The sequence below is a fragment of the Gossypium raimondii genome, chromosome 12 (genome assembly GCF_025698545.1).
Source record: "Gossypium raimondii isolate GPD5lz chromosome 12, ASM2569854v1, whole genome shotgun sequence".
Taxonomy (NCBI): domain Eukaryota; kingdom Viridiplantae; phylum Streptophyta; class Magnoliopsida; order Malvales; family Malvaceae; genus Gossypium; species Gossypium raimondii.
In genome coordinates this window covers 54,975,197-54,995,839 of record NC_068576.1, presented here as the reverse complement: position 1 = coordinate 54,995,839, position 20,643 = coordinate 54,975,197, and the positions used below count along the sequence as shown (strand labels likewise).

Sequence of the window (20,643 nt, the reverse complement as noted above, 5' to 3'; positions counted from 1 at the left end):
AGAGTGGTGACCACTGGGAAAGTTGCAAACCGAACTTTCTCGGAAAAACCAGACGGATAGGTAGATACAGCTGGTGTTGGATTGGAGCCTGTTTTCCGCAATTTCAATAGGAGATGAGACAGCAGCTGAAAAGCACTTGTGCCTTAATTTTGTTGAGTTTTTCCTGGGACATTCCCGCGTGAGTTTGGTATTACAATTTCTTACTGCAGTGATGGATCATTTATTAGTCAAGGTTGTCAACTCGATCAAATTCGCTAGTTAGATATTAAAAAATTCTAATGATTTATTTCATCGGATAAAAAGAATTGACTGAATTAGTTGAAGTAGCGACCTAACTTATAAAGAAGAATTAATTAGAGGCGTAAATAAGACACTAATGCTCACAAGCTACTCGAGTCTATATTAAAATTTTTTTTTGTTTTGATTAGTTTTTTCTCGACAAATATAATTATATCCACAAAACCGTGGCACTGTTAATCATCATGTCATAGTATGATACTAGTAATGGATTTTAAGGTAAGGGAGGTTGTACTTTGAATGAGTTTGAGTTATTTTAGATTTAAGGATTGAATTTTTCATATTAGCGTACCGTGGTTTTAAATATTTTAAGTTACTAGTTTAAATTATATCTAATTTTTGTGTATGTGGATTTGAGAGGGACAGATTTAGATGACTAGATAGAGTGGGCTAAAATTTGGATTCAGATGGATTGATTTGAAATTTCTGAATTGGGGTTATATCAACAAGTCTATGAATTGCAATTGTGGTTTAGGCTTAATAAAAAAGGCTTTAAAATGTAGTTTGGGCTTTAGAGGAAAATGGGACAAAGCTCGGTTCACCCAGTATTCACCGGAAACAGTGACTCCCAGAAAATGATTTTGATTTTCCAATTCAATTTTCAAAGGTTTTACTATGGCTTTAGAGCTTATTAATTAAAACCCTTTTGGGAATTGGTACGTCTTTCTTGATTGGGGAAAAAGAACGAATTTTGAAGAAGAAGAAAATTCATAGAAATAGAAACCAATAGATTCCCAAAAAAACGGAATAAATATCCAAAGATTGAAATGGGTAAGATTTGGAGAGTGAATTCCCTGAACAAAGCGGTGAAGACTCTTAGATATCTCCAGGAATCCTCCTTCTCAACTGCCGTTATCAGCCAGCATTCTTCTTCCACTCTGCGCCTCTTTTCTCCACCGTTCGCCACCACCGTGCGTCATCTTCGCGCTGGTCGCGACCCTGGCATCAGGTAGTTTTAAATATTTGTATAATTTGACTCTACTTTAGACCCAAAAATGATTTCAATTCTTGCTTCAACTTTTTGTTTCAATTCAATTCCTTTTTAGGTACGAGGCTGCACCTCCAGTAAATTGGGGAATCCGTATAGTACCGGAGAAGAAAGCTTACGTGATAGAAAGGTTCGGGAAATACTTAAAAACGCTGCCGTCTGGTATACATTTCCTTATCCCATTCGTGGATCGAATTGCCTACGTTCATTCCCTTAAGGAAGAGGCTATTCCTATCCCGGACCAATCCGCTATTACCAAAGACAATGTCAGCATTCTCATTGATGGCGTTCTGTATGTTAAGGTCTTTCTTCCATTCCACTCCTCTTCTTTTCCCTTTTTGCTCAATTTTTATAACCTTTCTGGTCTATAATTTTCTTTGGAACCTTTGCAGATTGTTGACCCCAAGCTTGCTTCTTATGGTGTTGAGAACCCAATTTATGCCGTCATTCAGCTTGCTCAAACAACCATGCGAAGCGAGCTTGGTAAAATAACCCTCGACAAGACCTTCGAAGAAAGAGATACTCTCAACGAAAAGATTGTGGTTCGTTTTCTTTCTTTGATTCTATCTTTTTTTTTACCATTTCTTCTTGAAATCTAGCTTATTAGAAAAATCGACCCGACATATGATGAATTGGGTTTATAATACAATTCTGGTTCTATATCAATAATTGGATAAGTAGAAAATAGGCAGAGGCTCTTTATAAATTTGACTCTTGACTTTGTGTTAACAGTTTGGGAGGAGGCATATTTGTCGAAATTGTATATTTCCACACATTTTATTCTATGGGAAGGCTAATTCATACTTTTGATGGTTCCTGTCAAATTCTTTCAAGTTGACAATTGAAGGCTAATGCATGTTATATTGATTTTCCCTCTGATGTCTACAAGATTTTCATGATTAATATCTATATGTGGCTGCCCTGATAAGTTTATGCCTGATTGGATATATTTCTTTAGGTAGTTTGCTAAATGTCTTTTCTGATGATTTTCCAGTGACAAGTGATTATGGAAGTGTGGAAACAGTTGGAATGATATCCTATTAGTCTTATACTTGTTTTGCACCATAAAAGTCTCAAATTCCCCCTCCCTTTCTCTCTTACAGAAAAGGATGATTTTTTTTAAATGAAATGACTATTGCAGGAGTCCATCAATGTGGCTGCAAGAGACTGGGGCCTTCAATGTCTCCGTTATGAGATAAGTGAGTATGGTTTAGCCAATATTTTCTTTCTGGAATTGTTTTATGTTTACAATACATCATATATATTTCTCTTCCCTATCTAACCAGGGGATATATCTCCACCTCGGGGAGTGAGGGCAGCTATGGAGATGCAAGCAGAAGCAGAGCGTAAAAGGAGAGCTCAAGTTCTTGAATCTGAAGGTAATGCAGTAATAGTTCTTTTCCTTTTTAGGGTAAGGTAGTATAGTATCTAATGGCTCTATACCATCTTCTTTTAATGGTTAATTTAGACAACATGATTTATTCATAAAAGTTAATTCTAACAGGAGAAAGACAGGCCGACATAAATATTGCTGATGGTAGGAAAAGTTCTGTGATCTTAGCATCTGAAGCAGCAAGAATGGATCAGGTTAACCGAGCACAAGGTTAGTGATCATCAACTAGTAAACAGTCATAATTTAAAAAATGGTGGGGCTTTATATGAATTGTAATTGAACTTGATGTGGGTGATTAATTTTGATTTTTTAGCATACGGATTTGTAATTGTAAAATATGGTGGGACAACACAAACTGATCAAGCAATGATTTTATTATTGTTCTTGTCTCTTTTGATTATTCTCTTCATGTCCATAAAATTTCCTTCTTTACAAACTCATTTATCAGGTGAAGCTGAAGCCATCCTTGCTAGAGCCCAAGCTACAGCCAAAGGAATTGCCTTGGTGTCGCAGTCCTTGAAGGAAAATGGGGGAGTTGAGGTGAGATTCTTCCATCATTGTCATCATGTGTGTGTAATAGGTGCTGACATTTCTATCATGAATTTCCTGTGATAGAATTGGTAAACATGTTGGGCTGACCATGATACTTGTAAATGTCAAGTAGTATATGCCCAAGAGTCAAAGAGACTTCAGTTCCTGGTTCTGCACTTGTTTAATGATTTGATGCTCATTAGTTGTCTAGATTTTGCTGATATAGGGAAGGTACTTCTGATATGCGAGTGTTATATGAATCAAGAATAAAGTGGGAACTGAAAATTAACCTCTTTTACAGGCAGCAAGTTTGAGGATTGCGGAGCAGTATGTTCAAGCATTCAGTAACATTGCCAAGGAGGTAAAAGGGAGAAATAGCATACACCTGTTGCTAGTATTAATGTTATCAATGTTTATTCATTCTATCATGCTACTGAACATGTCTTTTGTTCATTTGTTAGGGTACAACAATGTTGCTTCCTAGTTCTACAGCAAACCCTTCAAACATGATTGCCCAAGCTCTCACCATGTACAAAAGCCTGGTAAAAAATGCTTCTACAGATGGTTCTCATGCAAAAGATTCTCCTTCGGAAGAGCCTGAAGGTGAAACTCGAGACCTCCCTACATCTGTGGAAGCGAGGGACACAAGTCATGATGATCAACCGGGATTTTCACTTCAGAGCTCCAAGAAAAAAGAATAGAAACCAAATTTACCAAATTTTTATCGCTTGTATGGAGACTACTTTGATACTAGTTAAGAGGTTCTGAATATTTCAGAAGGAAAAATGTAAGGGATTTAGGGAAATTTAGAATTGATAAAAGGATGCTCATTCATCTGGCAAGACATTAGGACTGCCATGTAATACAGGCTGGTGTTATCTTTTCCAGCCTCGAGAATCAAACTAAAATGTTGAAAATAGTTCTCAAGAATCACCTGCCTTGCCCTTCTATCTGCACTTACATATAAGCATTTCATTTCATTTCATATGATTTCTTATGCTTCTGATAAGAAAGCCCCTTCTGTCTTCATTTCTTTGCACGAACTGCATTTCTTCAGAGATTCAAATGCAATAGGAAAAATAAATAAACTGGGCAAAATGTCAGGAAAATGAAAAGCCTAATGCTTGCTCACTTAAATCAATGCTTACATATATGCTTCTGTATGAATTACCACTAAAAGTTCAAATTAAAAAGAGCCCTCATTGTTCTTTGTTGAGGGTGAAAAAAAACCAAATATTCATATAAGGCCCAACAAAACAGTAAAACCCAGAACGATGAGCCAAACTATGTGCACCAAAAGCAGTGCTTGCACAGTAAGAGATCCATTTCCACCTTTGTTACCTGACTCGCAAAATCCTATCCTGGCAACTTTAGTCCCCGCGCAATAAGCATCGGCACACCCGCACCAGTACGTAACACCGTTGTCACCGCAAACAGGGTCTGCCATGAAGCAGTTAGCAGGGCAGAAATTAGGCCGAGGGGAACTGGTGCATGGATCGACCTCGGAAGGCAAACGTATGGCCGAAAATCGCTGTTGCTGTCCAAGAGTGAAGGAATAGGAGAAAGGAACGAGCAGCAGCAGCAACAACAACAGCAACGACAATGCATATTCACAAAACAACATCGCCATGTTCGATTGATTCGAATGCTCTAAAACACGAAAACGGAGAAATGGGTTGCCTGCAAACGGAATTCGTAAGAATATTAATAGGCAAAGGACCAAGCTTCTTCCCTTTTGGCAACTGAAAAAGAAAAAGGAAGCTCCCTTCGTGTTTAGTTTCTTTCCCGATTCAGACCAATACCAAAATTCTTCAACAAATCAAAGCTTAAAATCCTTGAATCGAGTTGCCTCGATAGCAAATGAATTCATTCACCTTAAATGTAATCAATGTACAAACGCCGAACAAGGGAAAACGAGTACAAGGACAAATGAAGGATTATCTTAATCTTCGTATAACAATAATGAAGATTCCGTTTCCTTTGGACAAAAAAAAAACTAAAAATACTAACACACGAGTAAAGAAGGAAGCCGTCAAAGCTGTTGAAATTTATCTTTGTTAACGCCTTAATGGCTAAGAATTACCAGTATGACGGTATCTTTAGCTTCCATAAAAGCTTGTCCTTCTGTTTCTTAGTTGTTCATTACAGTTTATTGATTTTTCATTGTGATCTATTTTTTTATAAATTCATTTCAGACATAGTAACTAACACAAGTATAAACTACCATAAAAAGTTTAAAACGATAGTATTCAGATTACCAAAATATTGGATTTTTCTTTGCCTCTAAAAATTATGGTTTTGTTAATTAATCCAGTAATCATTTATTATCTATTTCTCATCAATGGTGTTTGTAATAAACTTAGAAAATCATAATTAATTAAAATTTTGAATTTCAATTCGACCCTCTTAGTCCGAGGAATTGTGACTCTAGGTTTGTTGAAGAGTGAGATCTAAATAATTGTGAGAGGTTTCATAGATATCTTAACAATATTAAAAGATAAAATATTGTATAATAATATTTATGAGTTGAGGTTAAGTAAACTCGTAATATCATTTTACCAAAATTATAACTCATCAAAATGGTCTTAAACTCTTTTGTAAAAAACAAAATTGTCTCAAATTATAAATAAAAATATAATTTTCACTTGCCATGAATTTCAGCTTCAAAAGCCAGCTAAGGGTAAAAGCATTAAAGAAGTCGGATTGCATTTCAAAGGATGTAAATTTCATCTATTAAATAATGATGTGAAAGGTTAAATACATGTTGAAAATTATTTTAAGGGTAAATTATAAAATGGTTATCCAATTATGTCTTCCGTTCTATTTTGGTCATCCAACTCTTAATTTTTCAATTTAATCACTTAACTTTTTAAATTAAATATTTTTATCATTGATGTTGTGAATTTTTTTATTGGTTTTGTAGTAAAATTAATCCTCTATATCAGAAAAAATATATGTATTTTAATACTAACGATATCAAATTTTATAAATTTTGAAAAATTCACTAATCATATCAAATTTCATATCGTATTAAATTTTAATTAATTTTTTTCCAAAATAGACCAAAATTTCCATTTTTGGTGCATGTAGAAGGGCCATAAATTTCCGTCAATATAACAGTGACAACCAACTCCAACCAATATATACATTTCTCACCCCTCACCCTGCCGTAAAAGTCGCCGTGAAAAACTACGGTGATCAATCTATATACCAATTAACAAAAGGTGACAAATATAGATATACAGCCTACAATTGAACCTAACATTGCCATGCCAATGCCCGACAAACTCTCCTAATTATTAGTAGCCGATATACCTATTTTAACGGGTTCCCTGTATTGCTTCCATTTCTTAAACCACAACAGCGTAGTACAATCCCACCACCACCACCGCCAATCATCCCCGAAAGTTCCTTACGTTTTAATAATGGGAGGCTGCGCAAGCAAACCCAAGGAGTTCGATACCACTGCTGGTGCTCCTATGAAGCCCGAGAAATCTAAACCCGATACCGCTGCTAATGTACTTTACATCGATGCATTCATAATATACGTGTATTACACTTATTTGTTAATAATAATCTATTACATGCAGGACGATGCCAACGGAGGTGAGAAGAAGACGGAGAAAAATATTTCTGATTCGAAGGAGGGTGAATCCTCGTCTGCTGAACCGGAAAAGGATGACGGTAAATCCGGGTCGAAGAATGATGATGACGACGATGATAAGGTTAAGGCAAGTGGAGAACCGGTAAACAACGATGAAGTTGAACATGATGGTGCCTCTAGCAAGGAAGAAGCTAAAACCAATTGACGATAAAGAATGGAATAGTAGGGGCTAGAAGGTTTAATTCAACCAAATGATTACAGGTTGGGTTATATCACGTATCACCCTTAATTGGGTTGATGATGATCGGCGTTATATCTCCATTATTGTTATGTTTAATATTATGAGCTGTGGATTATATATACTATTCCTGTTTGCATGACTATGGTTTAACCTTTTTTAGAAATCCAATGGGAGAAATCATAAGATGAAGACGGTGTTTGATTTATCTGTATTTTCACCGCAGACTGGGAGTAATATGAATGGCATAAATTTTATTTATTAACTAAAATTTAATAATTTTTTATTTTTATTTTCAATCCTAAAATCAACTCAATTTCCAATTAACAGATTTATTAATACCACTTGCAAAATTTTAATTTTTTTGGTTAATGTTATAAAAACAATATATATACCTTGATTTAAAAAATCTTAAAATTATCTATAGAAACTAAAATTATATAATTAATATGAAAATTTGATTATGGTTCATAATTTTAATTCAATCATATATATTTAAAGAAATAAATGGATCAATTTAGTTTTATATTAGATAAATATTATTATTTGTGCATAATAAGTAAACATAAATTGATGATAAATCAATAATTGTGGTAATAATTTGTGGGTTTTGAATTAAATCATTAGACCAAAATTCATGTATAGTTTTAATATTTATCCCTACTTGTAATAATGTCTTTTATATAAACTACAAAATTGGCCTTTAAACTATACTATCATTCACTTAGATACATAATGTTTTCTTTGTGCCAAAATGATAATTAGAGGATCAATTTCTGTCTCACTTTACAATACTTTCAGTATTAAAAGGGTTCTTATTTTGTGAACTGTGAGCGGAGTAAAAATCTATCTTTTTCAATTATTTATTATTATTTTATTATACCTTAAAATAAATGGTATCAATTGTGGGATTTTCTTTTTACTTCACGATAATAATTCTTAAAAAACAAGTTTATATTTTAATATTAGAAAAAGATTTAAATTAATTGTGGAGAGTTGTTTAAACTTTCATCAAAGGTCATCAAAAAAGTGTCACTTTCTTCACTCAATTCGCCACGTGTCATGTATAAAAAATTGTAACCACATTATGGTCTAATAAACAGAACTGAAATTTAGATATCAAATTCGACATTTTGAAAGTAGAGGTACTATATTAGAAGAAATAATAACGTACAGGGGCCTAATCTGATATTAACCCTTATATTAACATGTTAACGGATAAAATTGAAGCGAACTTATGATTTGGTGGAGTTAGGGAGGCCGTTGAATACCAATCCCCATCCTCCCGCCATTTGTAACAGCTGATGAGCATGCCAGTGCCACTTTTTGCAGCAGTGGGCACCATTCATGGTTTCCCAATCAATGTAATCCGAAGAAGGAATGCTTATTTCAAAGTATCATCTTCGATGGACCACCATAATCTATCCAAAGTCAAATCCAATTCTCTCAGGGTTTTAGAATGGGATAAGCTTTGCCACTCCGTTGCCTCTTTTGCCCGCACATCCTTGGGTCGTCAAGCAACTAAGGTTTCCTTTCAGTTTTTTTCTTCCTTTTAGATAAGACCCACAGTTTTTTTTTTTCGGTTTTCTTTGATTGGGGTGTAACGATTGATAATTTGATAGGCCCAGCTTTTGTCTCTCGATCAAACATTCCAAGAGAGTTTGAGGCTTTTACAAGAAACCAATGCTGCGATCCTAATGCACAATCATGACTCCTTTAACTTGGACTTGACTTCCGTCGACCTTGCTCTCGTAAATATCTTCTTCTTCTTTTTCACTTTCTTCCAGCTTTTAATTTGTCGATTTATGGTTCTTCCAAGTGTTTGTGTTTTTGTCTCTGTAAAGGTTGAATCTGCTATCAAACATGCACGGAGGGGTTTACCTTTAGATGCAAACGAAGCAATGGCTCTTCTATCTCTACTGCAGTTTGTTGAAGCTTTGCAGCTTAGTTTAAAAGCTGCAATCAAGCAAGACTCTGACTGGTATAAGCAATTCATGCCTCTCAGTGAAATGGTAAATTTTGCCCTTCAAATGCTTAGCCTTTCACCCTTCTTCCAAATGCAAATGCGCATTTAGTTTTAGTTTCTTTTTCTTTTTCCAATATTAAATTTATTTTAAAATTATAAGTAAGAGCAATTTCAAACTGTTAATCAATCGAGGTTGAATATTTGGCGGAATTGCTTGCAGATTACTCAACTGGTTGTAAATAGGTCAATAATCAAGTTGATTCAGCAAGTTATAGATGAAGATGGCTCTGTTAAAGACTCTGCGGTTTGATCCTTTTGCCTCAAAATTTCATCTGTGAAATTAAGTATAGAGTTTTGTTTTTAATCATATGCCATTCATCTTATTCTGTCTTGAAATTCTTTTTTCAGAGTTCTGCCCTTAAAAAAGCTCGTGATCAAGTCCGAACACTTGAAAGAAAGGTGAAATTTCTTGGTTTTTCTTCTTAGGCTCCATGGTAAAAGAACTCAGTTGTTATCCCGTCCTTGCTTGGTTGTTCTCAATGGCCCCCTCAGAAAGAACGAAAAATTAAATAAAACTATGGTTCAAACATCTTTGTGTGAATAAGATAGAAATCTTATTAAATTCGGCTAAGCCTTAAACCTGTAACTCACACTTTTTTGCCTATGCAGTAGGCTACATGATTCCTTTTATCTTCATACATCTCAATTAAGGTCATACACTTCAAATTATATCAATTTTGGTCTAGCTCTACCTATGTTCTGTACTTCCAGCATCAAAATCACTCCTTTTCATGCTCAAGGAAAATGCTCTTATATATGCTAAATTTTTGTTTATCAGGTTAAATCTACCATTTCTGATTTACCTGTGATGTTTTCACATATTTTTCTGTTAATTATAATATCGGCTCGAGTCTTTTTTTCTTTTCCTACTTTGCATTTTAACTGTGTAGTTGCTTGTCTGTTCAGTTGCATCAATTAATGGACAAACTAATTAGGAATGAAACAAAAGAAGCTGCCCTTATGGTAAGATGCATTTTATTACCAACGTATGCTATATCAATCTTCATGGAAATAAGTCTGTTATCCTAATTACAACTGTGTTATTAATTAAGGTGGCGAGCAGTGTTGGTGGTAGATGGTGTATAAGTTCAGGGACTGATCAGCCAACAGGTTTTAAGGGTCTTCTACTGTCCAGGTGCGTAAAATTGCTGCATCAATTTATGCAATTACGTCTATGTTTGATATGAAAAGGTATAGCCCAGTTTTGTGTCTTATGTGTTAGAGCTTAGAGGTTACTGCTTAGCAGGGCCATGCCATGGTAAATTTTGTATTATTGAGGCACACAAAGACACTGGCAAACCCTATTTTGGATGAAAGGAGAATACTTTCATTAACTGTTTCAACAAGTTGGTTTGCAGTTTGTTAATCAGGGACCTTCAGCTCATTTCTAAATGATGAATCAAGTTGAAAAGCCTTATAGAAAAGATTACTTTTCCCCTTTCCCACATCCTTATTAAAATGTAAAACTTGAACCAAAGAAAATGTAGCTTAATCTTCAATATTTATGAAATAAAATTTGACTATGGTACATAGAGATTTCTTCTGCAGCGACATTGTTTGAGAAAATGCACAATTCATTTACTTTTTGAGACAAATAACTGACATCTAAGAGGACCATGGGATGAAGAGATGGGTCAATTTGTATTAATATAGCTAATTCAAAATTTAAACCTGTAGCATTTCCTGATTTTGCCAGTTTTCCTGGATCAGTGCTAAAACATTTTTGAAAGTCAGATCTTTTTGTATTGCTTTTGTGCTCATGAGCTGTTGATGGGAGCTTACCTTTTAATTCCAAGTTCTTGAAAGGATATAAATGGTTCTAGTGGTTCAGGAAGTATCATAGAGCCACTTGCAGCTGTTCCTTTGAATGATGAGTTACAGCAAGCAAGAGCATTGGTGGCAAAGGCCGAAGCTGATGTGCTTTTGATGGTGACAGAAAAGGTTGCTCACTTTAATGTCTGAAATTACTTTCTTATCCATACTGTCATTTATCTCTCTTTATGTGTTTCTGTTGCTACTATCTATGTAGATACAAATGGATCTTGATGACATTGAAAAAAGCTTGAGAACTGCAATTCAATTGGATATGGTAGGTGATTTCTTGCAACTTCTTCTTGGATTATAATTTATGTATGAAAAAGGTGAAGAGAAAATATGCTTAGAAAGGTTTAGATCTGATATTTTTTGGATCTAATAATTGATGCCTTAAAGAGCTTTAGGAATATCGTAATTGTACCAGTTTGGTTTGTGATGGGTATGTTCTCCTTTGTGCTAAAAAAAGGCTCAAAGATATGTGTGCATGCTTAATGCCAACTATGAGGAAAGACCTATTAGGTTCTCACAAAGTAGAACCTGTCATAATTCTACATCACCAATACAAGAGCTTCAAAATATTTCTCTGGACTACATTTTGTAACGTTCTTTTTCATTTTGATGAAATAATAGTTTATTTTTACTTGTTGATTATTCCATTGTCATTCTGTTTCTTTTTCTTGACATCTAGATTTATGCTCGTGCAACTTATAGTCTTTCATATGGAGGGACATACCCCAATATATTCCTGCCAGAAGACATTGATGGACCTTTAATGGCTGAACCCTACAGATCAAAGGACAAAACTTCACAGGCCTCAAATCCAAAAAAAGAATGGATTTTTTATCTGCCTAAAGCTTATCATCCTTTATTACTTCAGCAGCACAGGGAAAAGCTAAGCACAGCCCGGAAGAATGTCCGCAGTGCTGCTGCTGTAAGTAACATATTTCAAACTTTTGTTGTCCTAAACCTTTATTTGTCTGAAAACACTTTTTAGAATTGTAACTTTCATATAAGTTTATGAAAATTGAATTCTTTTGCTCTTCTTGTGTCCTCAGTGGTGTTTAGAACTGCTGTTTATCTACTATAAATTTTGCTCAAGCAACTCTCAAGATTCAAGTGGTTAACTTCATTCTAATTACTTGCAGTTATCTATTCTTCTACTCCTTACTGTCTTTTGCCTTAGGAAATCAGGAGAAGAAAAATGCAGGCAGAGAATATGGCTGTGAAAGGAGAGGCAGAAATAGATCTTTCATCCTTGCAAAAGCAGGTAACTAGTTAAATAACTTAATATTATCCATAATCTGTTAGTTTAATCAGTGGCTAAATAATATTAATATCGAATCATGTCAAGGTTCAATTTCAAAAGGACTATTCTCTTGGTTCCAGGTTAGAGCACTAGAAGAAGCTCCCCCTGTACCAGTTGATTTTTTTATTTCTCAGAAGACAAGAGTGCTGGTCATAACTGGCCCTAATACTGGTGGTAAAACTATATGCTTAAAGACAATTGGATTGGCTGCTATGATGGCAAAATCAGGTATATGTTTTTCTTTAATGAATCATTTATGCTCCTGAAAAACTGAATGGAGGCGTCAGAATTATATAATGCTCCATGGTTGTGTAGTTATTAACATATTAGCTTTCTCTCGTTCTAAGCTTTTTGCTTGCACTCCAGCTGTGTTGACTTGTATGCATGACAGAAATGCTTGTGAAACAAAAGATGAATCACAGTATTAATGTTTCAAACCATATACCAAGTTTTCCGATTTAACCGAGTTTTCTCTTAATGCTTATGGTGAATATTAATATAACTTCACTGAGCAGTAGTTTTATTTGCTTTACCTGTTATATTCTTTTGATGGTTATTTTTTGCCCTATACTGCATAACCTTATCCTAGTTTCTGTAATATTGCAGGTCTTCATGTTTTATCTTCAGAATCTGCAAAAGTTCCTTGGTTTGATTGTGTTTTTGCTGATATTGGCGATGAGCAGTCCTTGTCTCAATCATTATCTACATTCTCTGGCCACTTGAAACAAATTAGTGTAAGAATGATATACTTTCTTTAACTCTTCCTGCTTGTTTGAGATGAACCAATTTCTTGGACGGTTCAAAGTGTATGACTGGCTGCAGTGTAAATATTCAGCATTTTAGGCCAACAAACTCATCTCTTCAAATTGGTTGGACATCATTCCTAAGATTAAAAGCTTGGTGCCTTTGATTCATTCCTTATAGAGTTTGGATTTTAGTTGTCAACTATGAATTCTTTAGTTTTGGGGATTAAATACTACACATTGTGTTGCAGGAAATTCAATCACAGTCCACAAGGCGATCACTGGTGCTGCTAGATGAAGTATGTTTCAATTAAGCATCTTTGATTACTTACCTCAATTAACAGTGAGGTTGAAGGAAAGAAATATACTTCTCAGTTACAAGCAAATTTAAAACGGATTTTTCCCCATTCCATATCTACTAGGTTGGTGCAGGAACTAATCCCCTTGAAGGAGCAGCACTGGGAATGTCTCTGCTAGAATCTTTTGCTAGAAGTGGTGCATTGTTGACAATAGCTACAACGCATCATGGCGAACTTAAAACTTTGAAATATAGGTATATAGTTGCTTGCTTCAGTCTACTGACACATCTACTTTTTGAAGGAAATATAATCTGTGATCAGGTTTATGGTTTATGATTATTGTAGTTTCAACTCATTCATATAAATTATATGTTGTTATCTATCTCCTGTCTCTTTCATCTATAATAAGGATTGTGTTGCTGCACCAAATTCTTGATGTTATATTATGTTTGGCAGTAATGATGCTTTTGAAAATGCTTGCATGGAGTTCGATGAAGAGAATTTTAAGCCAACTTACAAGATTCTTTGGGGAGTACCAGGTATTCAGTTTTGAGTATGTGACAATAATCAACTACTTGATTCTTGGACTGTTTTCTGCTAGTTAACTGTGTCTTGCACCAAAGTTCTGAAGCCAAGTTTTGCAACAAAGGAACTTCTGGTTAGCATCATCGTGTTATAACGAGTGTTACCATGGCTTACTTTGGCAGTGTAACAATTTTTTAGGTCGTTCAAATGCAATCAATATAGCTGAAAGATTGGGTGTACCAAGCACTATTGTTGATAATGCTCGCGAATTATATGGTGCTGCTAGTGCAGAGATTGATGAGGTAATTGGTTAATGATGTGATATGCTTGTTATTAGTTAAGTTATGAGATTCGATAGGACCGGCTCATGGGTTAATTAACTATTATTGTGTACTTTGCTTTACAAAAGTTACTATTGTTGAGTTGCACAGTTGTATGATTACTGATTTTACAGCTACTGAAAACGACTGTTTTCAGGACTTGTATGTACCATGTAGTTGAAAATTAATACTGAACTCTCTGTTTCATCCTACTTCCTACATATTCAGTATTCCTTATAATATTTGGTTCATTTCTTATGGCAGGTAATAATGGATATGGAAACATATAAGCAAAAATTCCAAGAGCTTATCAAGGAGTCTAGGCATTATCTGACGTATGTATCTTTCTTGAAAATTTGATTACTGGATGTGAAGTAAAAAATCTTTAATGCCCATTGATTTAATTTTAAAAGGCTAGGAAGATAACTGCTCTCAATCATGCTCGTTACCTTGTTCAGCATCTTTAAAAGTTATTTCTGATCAACTAGTCTTTTATGAGTTTTCTAATGGATTTTGACATATTTATATCCTCACTGAATGAGTCTAAACTCTAACTATTCTAAAATATACAGGGCAATGATATTGGTTAAAAAGAATACTAATTTTCAAATCAATTTTATAAAGCATGCTGTTTTCCATTTCATTTTCCCTGCTAATTGCAGACATTTTAGACAAACGTAATTCCTTTTTGCCAATGTCCAATTTTATCTGGCAACTGTGTACATGGAGCTTCATTTTTTTGGCTAGTCTACAACCAGAATTTATATAAGGCTATCGTAGCATTAAGGGTGTGCTTGGTTGAGTGGAAAAAGTGGAGAGATAGAAGGAAGGAGTGGAAAAGTGGAAAGAAAATAAAATTTGAGTGTGCTTGTTAGGGGAGAAAAGTGAGAGGAACGAAAATAGGAAAGTTGATCATTTTCCATCCTAATGCATAAAAACCAGCCGTTCTAAATTGGAATGATGGGAGGAGAGAAAATGAGAGAGGTGCATGTTAGTTCAAAATTATGCATTTTCCAAATCTTTTATCTTATTCTTTCTTTTTTTTCAACTCTACCAAGCAATAGAAGGAAAGAAAATTACTTTTCCTTTCAATTTTTCCATCTTTCCTACCAAAAACAACTCTGGAAAAAAATTTTAATTCTCCATCTTTATATTTTTCTTCCTCTTCAAAGAAAATTAGAAGGATGGAAAATTTAAGGGGTAGAAAAATAGAAAGATGGAAAATATAATTTTTCTTCCCATAGGTGTGCTTTGTAGGAAAGATGGAAAAATTGAAAGAAAAAAATTTTTCTTTCCCTCTATTGCTTGGTAGAGTTGAAAAATGAAAGGAAAAAAATAAAAAATTTGAAAATTGCATAATTTTGAACTAACATGCATTTCTCTCTCATTTTCTCTCCACTTATCATTCCGTTTTGGAAAGATTGGTTTTTATGCCTTAGGATGGAAAATGATATCTCCTTTTTCTTTCCTCTAATTTTTCTTCCCTATCAAGTACACTCAAAATTATTTTCTTTCCACTTTTCCACTCCCTCCTTCCATCCCTTCACTTTTCTACCCAATCAAGCACACCCTAAGAGTTTTTATTATTTGGTGAAGGAATTTTGCCTGCACATTATTTCTAAAGCAAAGACCTTGGATGGTGGATTTTATGGAAATGATTATTTTTAGACTAATACATTATTGAAATTTGAAGGTATCAAAAATGAAAATATAATGATGCAACCACATTCCATCAGCTTTAGGCATACTAATCTCTCCAAAATTAAGAATGGTTAAACCGGCCTAACTAAATAATGCTACCTCTCGCTTTTTCTGAATTCAAGGTATTCTAAAATTCTTATTCTTAATAATTTAGTGATTCGCTTCCTTGTAAAAGGAAGCTGTGATTCAGCCCTGCATGTATTAAGCTCTCTTGTCATGTCGCCTATTACTGGTTGACTTGAGGACAAAATATTTAAGGTCCATTTGCAGTCTCCTATGTGATAGGCCAATAACCATGGAAAACTGAATTTTGGAGAGAAGTAAGAGTTTGTCAATGCAGCATTTATCCATTATGTAAAAAATGCTTTCTAATCATGTAGTGTTGATAATTACTAATTATAACTTTGCCGGTGGATGCTCCATCTAATGTCTGGCTTCTGCATGTGATTAAAGGATGTCAAGAGATCTCCATGAAAAGCTATTGGTCAGCAGAAGAAAGCTCCAGGATCTTGGCGCTCAACAAAGATATAAGAAGATGCGAGAACTGTCTGAGGCTGCTGCAGTTGCTCGATCAACCCTTCACAAAAAGGTAAGGCAGCTTCGTACATCTACAATGAAACAATCTCAACTCAGTAAAGCAAGCAAGCGTAAACTAGCAAATAATTACAAGCATGCTACGGCAGTTGAAAATGAGCTGCAGGGTACCAATATGAGTTCATCCTCCATTCAAGTTATTAAGCAACCACAATCAGGTATCATTTATAAGAAGATGAAGTTTCTTGTATAGTGTAGGAGTGGAAAACTCCTTGCGCTGGAATGTCTCTATTAAGCTTAGACCAGTGAAAAAGTCATTGAGTTTTTATAAGTAAATATTTCCTTTGGCCTTTATGATGCAGAAAAAATTACTGAGCTTCCTAAGGTTGGTGATACAGTGCATGTTTCATCCCTTGACAAGAGAGCAACAGTTTTAAAAGTTGACACATCTAAAGAAGAAATAGTTGTTCAAGCTGGTATCATGAAGCTGAAGTTAAAAGCAACTGATGTTCAGAGATGAATGATAGTATGATAATAGGTACCTAGTTTTTACTGGCGCAGTTTCATTGATTTTCTCACTTGTACATAACCTTTTCATTCATTATTCTTTATACAATACAATAGCATTGTGCTCAGAGAAAACATGATTGAAGACACCTGAATGTAAGAACATATCCTTACCAAATGTAGTCTCTTCATGTTACATGTTATTCCTAAAACAAATGCGCATCCTCCAACCATTCGACCCCCCATCATGTTTGATCTGTCCATTGTCTGCACTCAGTCTTATTGCTTACATGCTTATTTTCAAACACTCAATCATATGGTATATACTTGCTGAACATGGTGGTTGTATGAGTTGTAAGTTTCTCTTGCCTACAGGTCATTGCATGAGGAGGTTTTGCATTATATGGAACAGTTTATTCATGATCGTTCAACATACCAAAAAAAAGAACCATAGATAAATGTTTGGAAATGATGAGGAATTATGAAATTTCAAGAAAAAAAAAAAACTAATCACAAGCTTTGTCAACAACAACTATAAGCATGTCAAAGGTGGAGAATCTATACAGCATACAACATTCTTGGCAGCTCAGATCAGCAACACATATGAGAAAGGAATGTATTAGTGTAAAAATATTTCTTGAATAATCCAAATTTAGTTGCCAGTGTTTTGTTGAAAATTGTTGTTTGCATGTTGCCTATAGTTTATACTCTTCTCATTGACTAGCTACATATATTAGCAAATATAAAATGATAAAGGATTCATCTCCCTTTATTATATAAGCTATTGCAGTGCACGTGGAGAGTGGCGAATATCCCTTCAACGGAATCGAATAATATATCTGATGTGAAAGTGGGTATCTGTGACATCACCAAGTTGATGAACTCAAAATTCCAAAAAAGTACAAATGGAACTCAACTTGGTACCACAATGTCTCGTAGCTCAGTTCGTGGAGTCTTCCACTTAATCTCTTTTGTCTTTTCTGACTTTGAATTAACTACCTTAAAAAAGGATTATCATAACCCTAAACTAAAATCTGCAATACTTTCTTCTTTTAAATAAACTGCAACTTTTGGTGAACTTACACGCCATCTCCTTTTTTGGGGTAAATTTCTTAACACTAGAAACCATTGCTGACTAAGGGAAAATGAATATTTATCTAAGAAAAAGCAAGCTTTCATTTTTCATTTCCTCTTTATGGAACAATTATCCTTCATTGCATTTTCATATATGAAAAAGCTTAAAACCCTTTTCGAATTATCAAACCAGCTCCTTACAGATGATAATTAACGTAGAAACCTAAAAGAAACAGTACCCTCATTTTCCCGAGGAGTAAAAAAGGCAATTCGATTCAACTTTGATTGAACGAATTATTTAACGGGATTAGGGTCGAGTACTTGAAGCTCCTAATTCTTCATCGCCGTTGTGGCCATTGTCATCCGCCGCCCCAACCGCCCACCCGAATTTAAAAGTGATGTCAAGGAAATACAGCAAGAAAACAAGGGCAATGCAAGAAAAGAACATAGGAAGGGGTCCAAAGATCCACAAGAAGAGGGGGAAAGAGAAGTAAAAGGCACGGAGTCCTAGGGACCAAAAGTAGCTGCCTCTATTCACTGTGTTGGCTACATATTCAGCTGTGAGATGTTGGTGGCGGTGGGCCATCTTCTTCAAGGGCACGTTGATGAGGATGCTTGCATGACTGTAATACCTAATGGACTGCAAGTTGAGTAAAAAGGCCACCATGAAACAAACCAATATGGCAAAGAACTTGATCGAAAATGCAAACTCGCTTCTATCTCCGAATAAGAACCAGGACGATCTATCGCTGCTCCCACTCGTCATCAAGATGGCGATGAGGGAACTCAACATGATAGCCGTCGATGCTAATAAGGTCGACGCCATTATATTGTTTCGCAGCGACTGCACTGCCAATACTCCTTTTGACCCATCCTGCATGCGCCCCCCCAATAATTTTTTTTTTACATCAATTAGTTACCATTTCTATAGGAAGGAAATCAAGATTTAAAGAAAGAAGTAAAAGACCAACCTCCATCATAGCTTGAACCCAAAAACGGCGGTTGATGGCGTTGACGCCGATGACAGTCTTGGTGGGATGTTTTAAGATTCGATAAAGAAGCCATAGATGGTAGGTCACCATTAAAAGAATCCCCATCGGGACTAGTATCCAATCCAAATATTGTTTCTCCATATTCATTTTGGACAGAGCAGAGTTTGAAAGATGGTTTGGCTAGCGTTCTTCAAAGCCTAAAAGACGAGTGTGTATTTGTTTGAGGGGGGAAACAAAGAAATGGTGCTTGGGTTGAAGACGCTGCGTAGTTTACTTACACATAGAATGAAATGAGAGGCGTATTTAAAGAGCATTCAGGGTTCTTAATTATGTTAATTAGTTTAGACTCTATTGTTGACATCCCACCCAAATCTATTCCACTACAGCACTCCAAAACTTTATTCTTACCACTTCATGTTTCTACACTATAACATTCTCTCAACAATTATAGTTCTTCATTTTTTTTTTCAAAATTTATATTTACAATTAAACATTGTAAAGTACTAATGTACATTAAAATAATTTCTTTAAAAAAACAATTAGACTCCCATTGATTAATCCATAATAATATTTATTTTTTGCAAAAAATAACACTAATATTAATTATAACTGTAACGCGAGTTTCGAGTGTCTAACGTGGAGCGCAAAGTGGAGAGGGAAAACCGCACTTGGCCGCCTGCCAGAGTCTAAACCCTCCCCTCCCACGACCTGTTTTTTTCCAATTCAATTGAGATGCTCAACCCAAAGCAAATAAAATATCAACATTGGCTGTCGCTTTTTGACTCCGGTTCTACCAACCGGATGGTTCATTAGATTTAATTAAATTGGTTATTTAAATTTTAAAAAATAGAGAATATGATTTGAGTAGTTTAATTACTACATTCAGTCACGATTACCTTTTATTTTGGATCGCTCACCAATTAATTTTCAATCCCAACAATCTAACCATTTGACTCAATTTGATTTTGAAAATTGTGATTTTACCCTTTTCTCTTTTTATTACGGTTAAAATATATTCCATACAATTTCAATTTAAATTTTTTTTGTTTTAAGGAATTTAATTCTTCTAGATTTTGGATTTATTAATATCATTAAAATTCTTTTTGTTAAATTTAGGTTTATTGTAACACTTTTTTAATGGCTACTAATTGTGTGTTTTTTATTTTAAAATGTCATGTTAATAAATTTAATAAAATAATTTAGTTAAATATAACGGTTAGAATTAAAATTTGAAATCTAAAAAGTAAAGAAATTAAAAATAAAATAAAATAATCAAATTTCAAACATGCAAAAAGTATAGGAGCTTAGAGCATAGTAGTGTATCTAGGGGCTAGCAGAGGCTCTAGCCCCCCTAAAATGAAAAATTATCTATTTAGACTCTTTGAAGATTTTAAAATTTTAAATTAGTAAAAATAAAATTACATTTTGGACCCTCTAAAAAATAAAAATTAATTTAATTCTTTAAAAATTATAAAAATCTAGTTTCATCTCGAAATAAATTTTCTAAATCACCTCTGTAAAAGCATATTTTAACCTATGTTGATAAATCTTAAACTTTAAATATTAAAATTATATTTTTAACTCAACCAATTTATTATATTAGGTTTAATATTTGTATTCAACTTTATATATATATATAGGCATTCATTTTTATTGGTTTCATTTAAGAGAAAACCATCTAAATTTTAACAAACCAAATGCAGAAATACTGGCAGTTCTATTTATATACGTTCATAATAAAAATATTATA

At 34.4% G+C, this 20,643-nt stretch overlaps 5 protein-coding genes across 8 annotated transcripts; 3 read left to right on the top strand and 2 right to left on the bottom strand.

Moving 5' to 3' along the window:
- The first annotated feature begins 855 nt into the window (after positions 1–855).
- On the top strand, positions 856–4,139 carry LOC105765398 (uncharacterized). Its single transcript, XM_012584470.2, has 9 exons — positions 856–1,246; positions 1,344–1,587; positions 1,678–1,827; positions 2,427–2,484; positions 2,572–2,664; positions 2,790–2,888; positions 3,127–3,218; positions 3,511–3,570; positions 3,671–4,139. The coding sequence occupies exons 1-9, from the start codon at positions 1,065–1,067 to the stop codon at positions 3,908–3,910; spliced, it is 1,218 nt and encodes a 405-aa protein (XP_012439924.1). The 5' UTR covers positions 856–1,064; the 3' UTR covers positions 3,911–4,139.
- A 116-nt stretch (positions 4,140–4,255) lies between these two features.
- LOC105762547 (uncharacterized) lies at positions 4,256–5,175 on the bottom strand. The gene has a single exon (XM_012580304.2). It carries the CDS (start codon positions 4,837–4,839, stop codon positions 4,447–4,449), a length of 393 nt encoding a protein of 130 aa, XP_012435758.1. The 5' UTR covers positions 4,840–5,175; the 3' UTR covers positions 4,256–4,446.
- Positions 5,176–6,555: 1,380 nt separating this feature from the next.
- On the top strand, positions 6,556–7,243 carry LOC105762545 (uncharacterized). Its single transcript, XM_012580303.2, has 2 exons — positions 6,556–6,727; positions 6,800–7,243. The coding sequence occupies exons 1-2, from the start codon at positions 6,635–6,637 to the stop codon at positions 7,016–7,018; spliced, it is 312 nt and encodes a 103-aa protein (XP_012435757.1). The 5' UTR covers positions 6,556–6,634; the 3' UTR covers positions 7,019–7,243.
- A 1,054-nt stretch (positions 7,244–8,297) lies between these two features.
- LOC105765394 (uncharacterized) lies at positions 8,298–17,607 on the top strand. 4 transcript variants are annotated; one of them, XM_052625021.1, is made up of 20 exons: positions 8,298–8,577; positions 8,674–9,063; positions 9,238–9,321; positions 9,426–9,476; positions 9,984–10,040; positions 10,130–10,212; positions 10,901–11,018; positions 11,107–11,166; positions 11,581–11,823; positions 12,076–12,159; positions 12,279–12,426; positions 12,805–12,932; positions 13,193–13,240; positions 13,364–13,494; positions 13,697–13,779; positions 13,964–14,067; positions 14,350–14,420; positions 16,240–16,538; positions 16,683–16,858; positions 17,203–17,607. In XM_052625021.1, exons 1-19 carry the CDS (start codon positions 8,356–8,358, stop codon positions 16,838–16,840), a joined length of 2,562 nt encoding a protein of 853 aa, XP_052480981.1. In that variant the 5' UTR covers positions 8,298–8,355; the 3' UTR covers positions 16,841–16,858; positions 17,203–17,607. The 4 variants fall into 4 exon arrangements, with proteins under 4 accessions (XP_052480981.1, XP_012439919.1, XP_052480980.1 ...); XM_012584465.2 differs by lacking the exon at positions 17,203–17,607 and having other exon boundaries at positions 8,674–8,802; positions 8,896–9,063; positions 16,683–17,023; XM_052625020.1 differs by lacking the exon at positions 17,203–17,607 and having other exon boundaries at positions 16,683–17,023.
- Positions 17,608–17,979: 372 nt separating this feature from the next.
- Positions 17,980–19,242, bottom strand: LOC105765395 (hypothetical protein). The gene is made up of 2 exons (XM_012584468.2): positions 18,873–19,242; positions 17,980–18,775 (listed from the first exon to the last, which is right to left on the bottom strand). Exons 1-2 carry the CDS (start codon positions 19,038–19,040, stop codon positions 18,209–18,211), a joined length of 735 nt encoding a protein of 244 aa, XP_012439922.1. The 5' UTR covers positions 19,041–19,242; the 3' UTR covers positions 17,980–18,208.
- Between the last annotated feature and the right edge of the window lie 1,401 nt (positions 19,243–20,643).

Coding starts and splice junctions, on each gene's coding strand:
- LOC105765398 (XM_012584470.2), top strand. CDS start 1,065: ATGGGTAAGATTTGGAGAGTGAATTCCCTGAACAAAGCGGTGAAGACT. Junction 2,665..2,789: donor TCAAGTTCTTGAATCTGAAG/GTAATGCAGTAA, acceptor TAATTCTAACAG/GAGAAAGACAGGCCGACATA. Junction 3,219..3,510: donor AGGAAAATGGGGGAGTTGAG/GTGAGATTCTTC, acceptor CCTCTTTTACAG/GCAGCAAGTTTGAGGATTGC.
- LOC105762547 (XM_012580304.2), bottom strand. CDS start 4,839: ATGGCGATGTTGTTTTGTGAATATGCATTGTCGTTGCTGTTGTTGTTG.
- LOC105762545 (XM_012580303.2), top strand. CDS start 6,635: ATGGGAGGCTGCGCAAGCAAACCCAAGGAGTTCGATACCACTGCTGGT. Junction 6,728..6,799: donor AACCCGATACCGCTGCTAAT/GTACTTTACATC, acceptor TATTACATGCAG/GACGATGCCAACGGAGGTGA.
- LOC105765394 (XM_052625021.1), top strand. CDS start 8,356: ATGAGCATGCCAGTGCCACTTTTTGCAGCAGTGGGCACCATTCATGGT. Junction 9,322..9,425: donor GCTCTGTTAAAGACTCTGCG/GTTTGATCCTTT, acceptor TTCTTTTTTCAG/AGTTCTGCCCTTAAAAAAGC. Junction 13,495..13,696: donor CTTAAAACTTTGAAATATAG/GTATATAGTTGC, acceptor TATGTTTGGCAG/TAATGATGCTTTTGAAAATG.
- LOC105765395 (XM_012584468.2), bottom strand. CDS start 19,040: ATGAATATGGAGAAACAATATTTGGATTGGATACTAGTCCCGATGGGG. Junction 18,776..18,872: donor GGGTTCAAGCTATGATGGAG/GTTGGTCTTTTA, acceptor GGGCGCATGCAG/GATGGGTCAAAAGGAGTATT.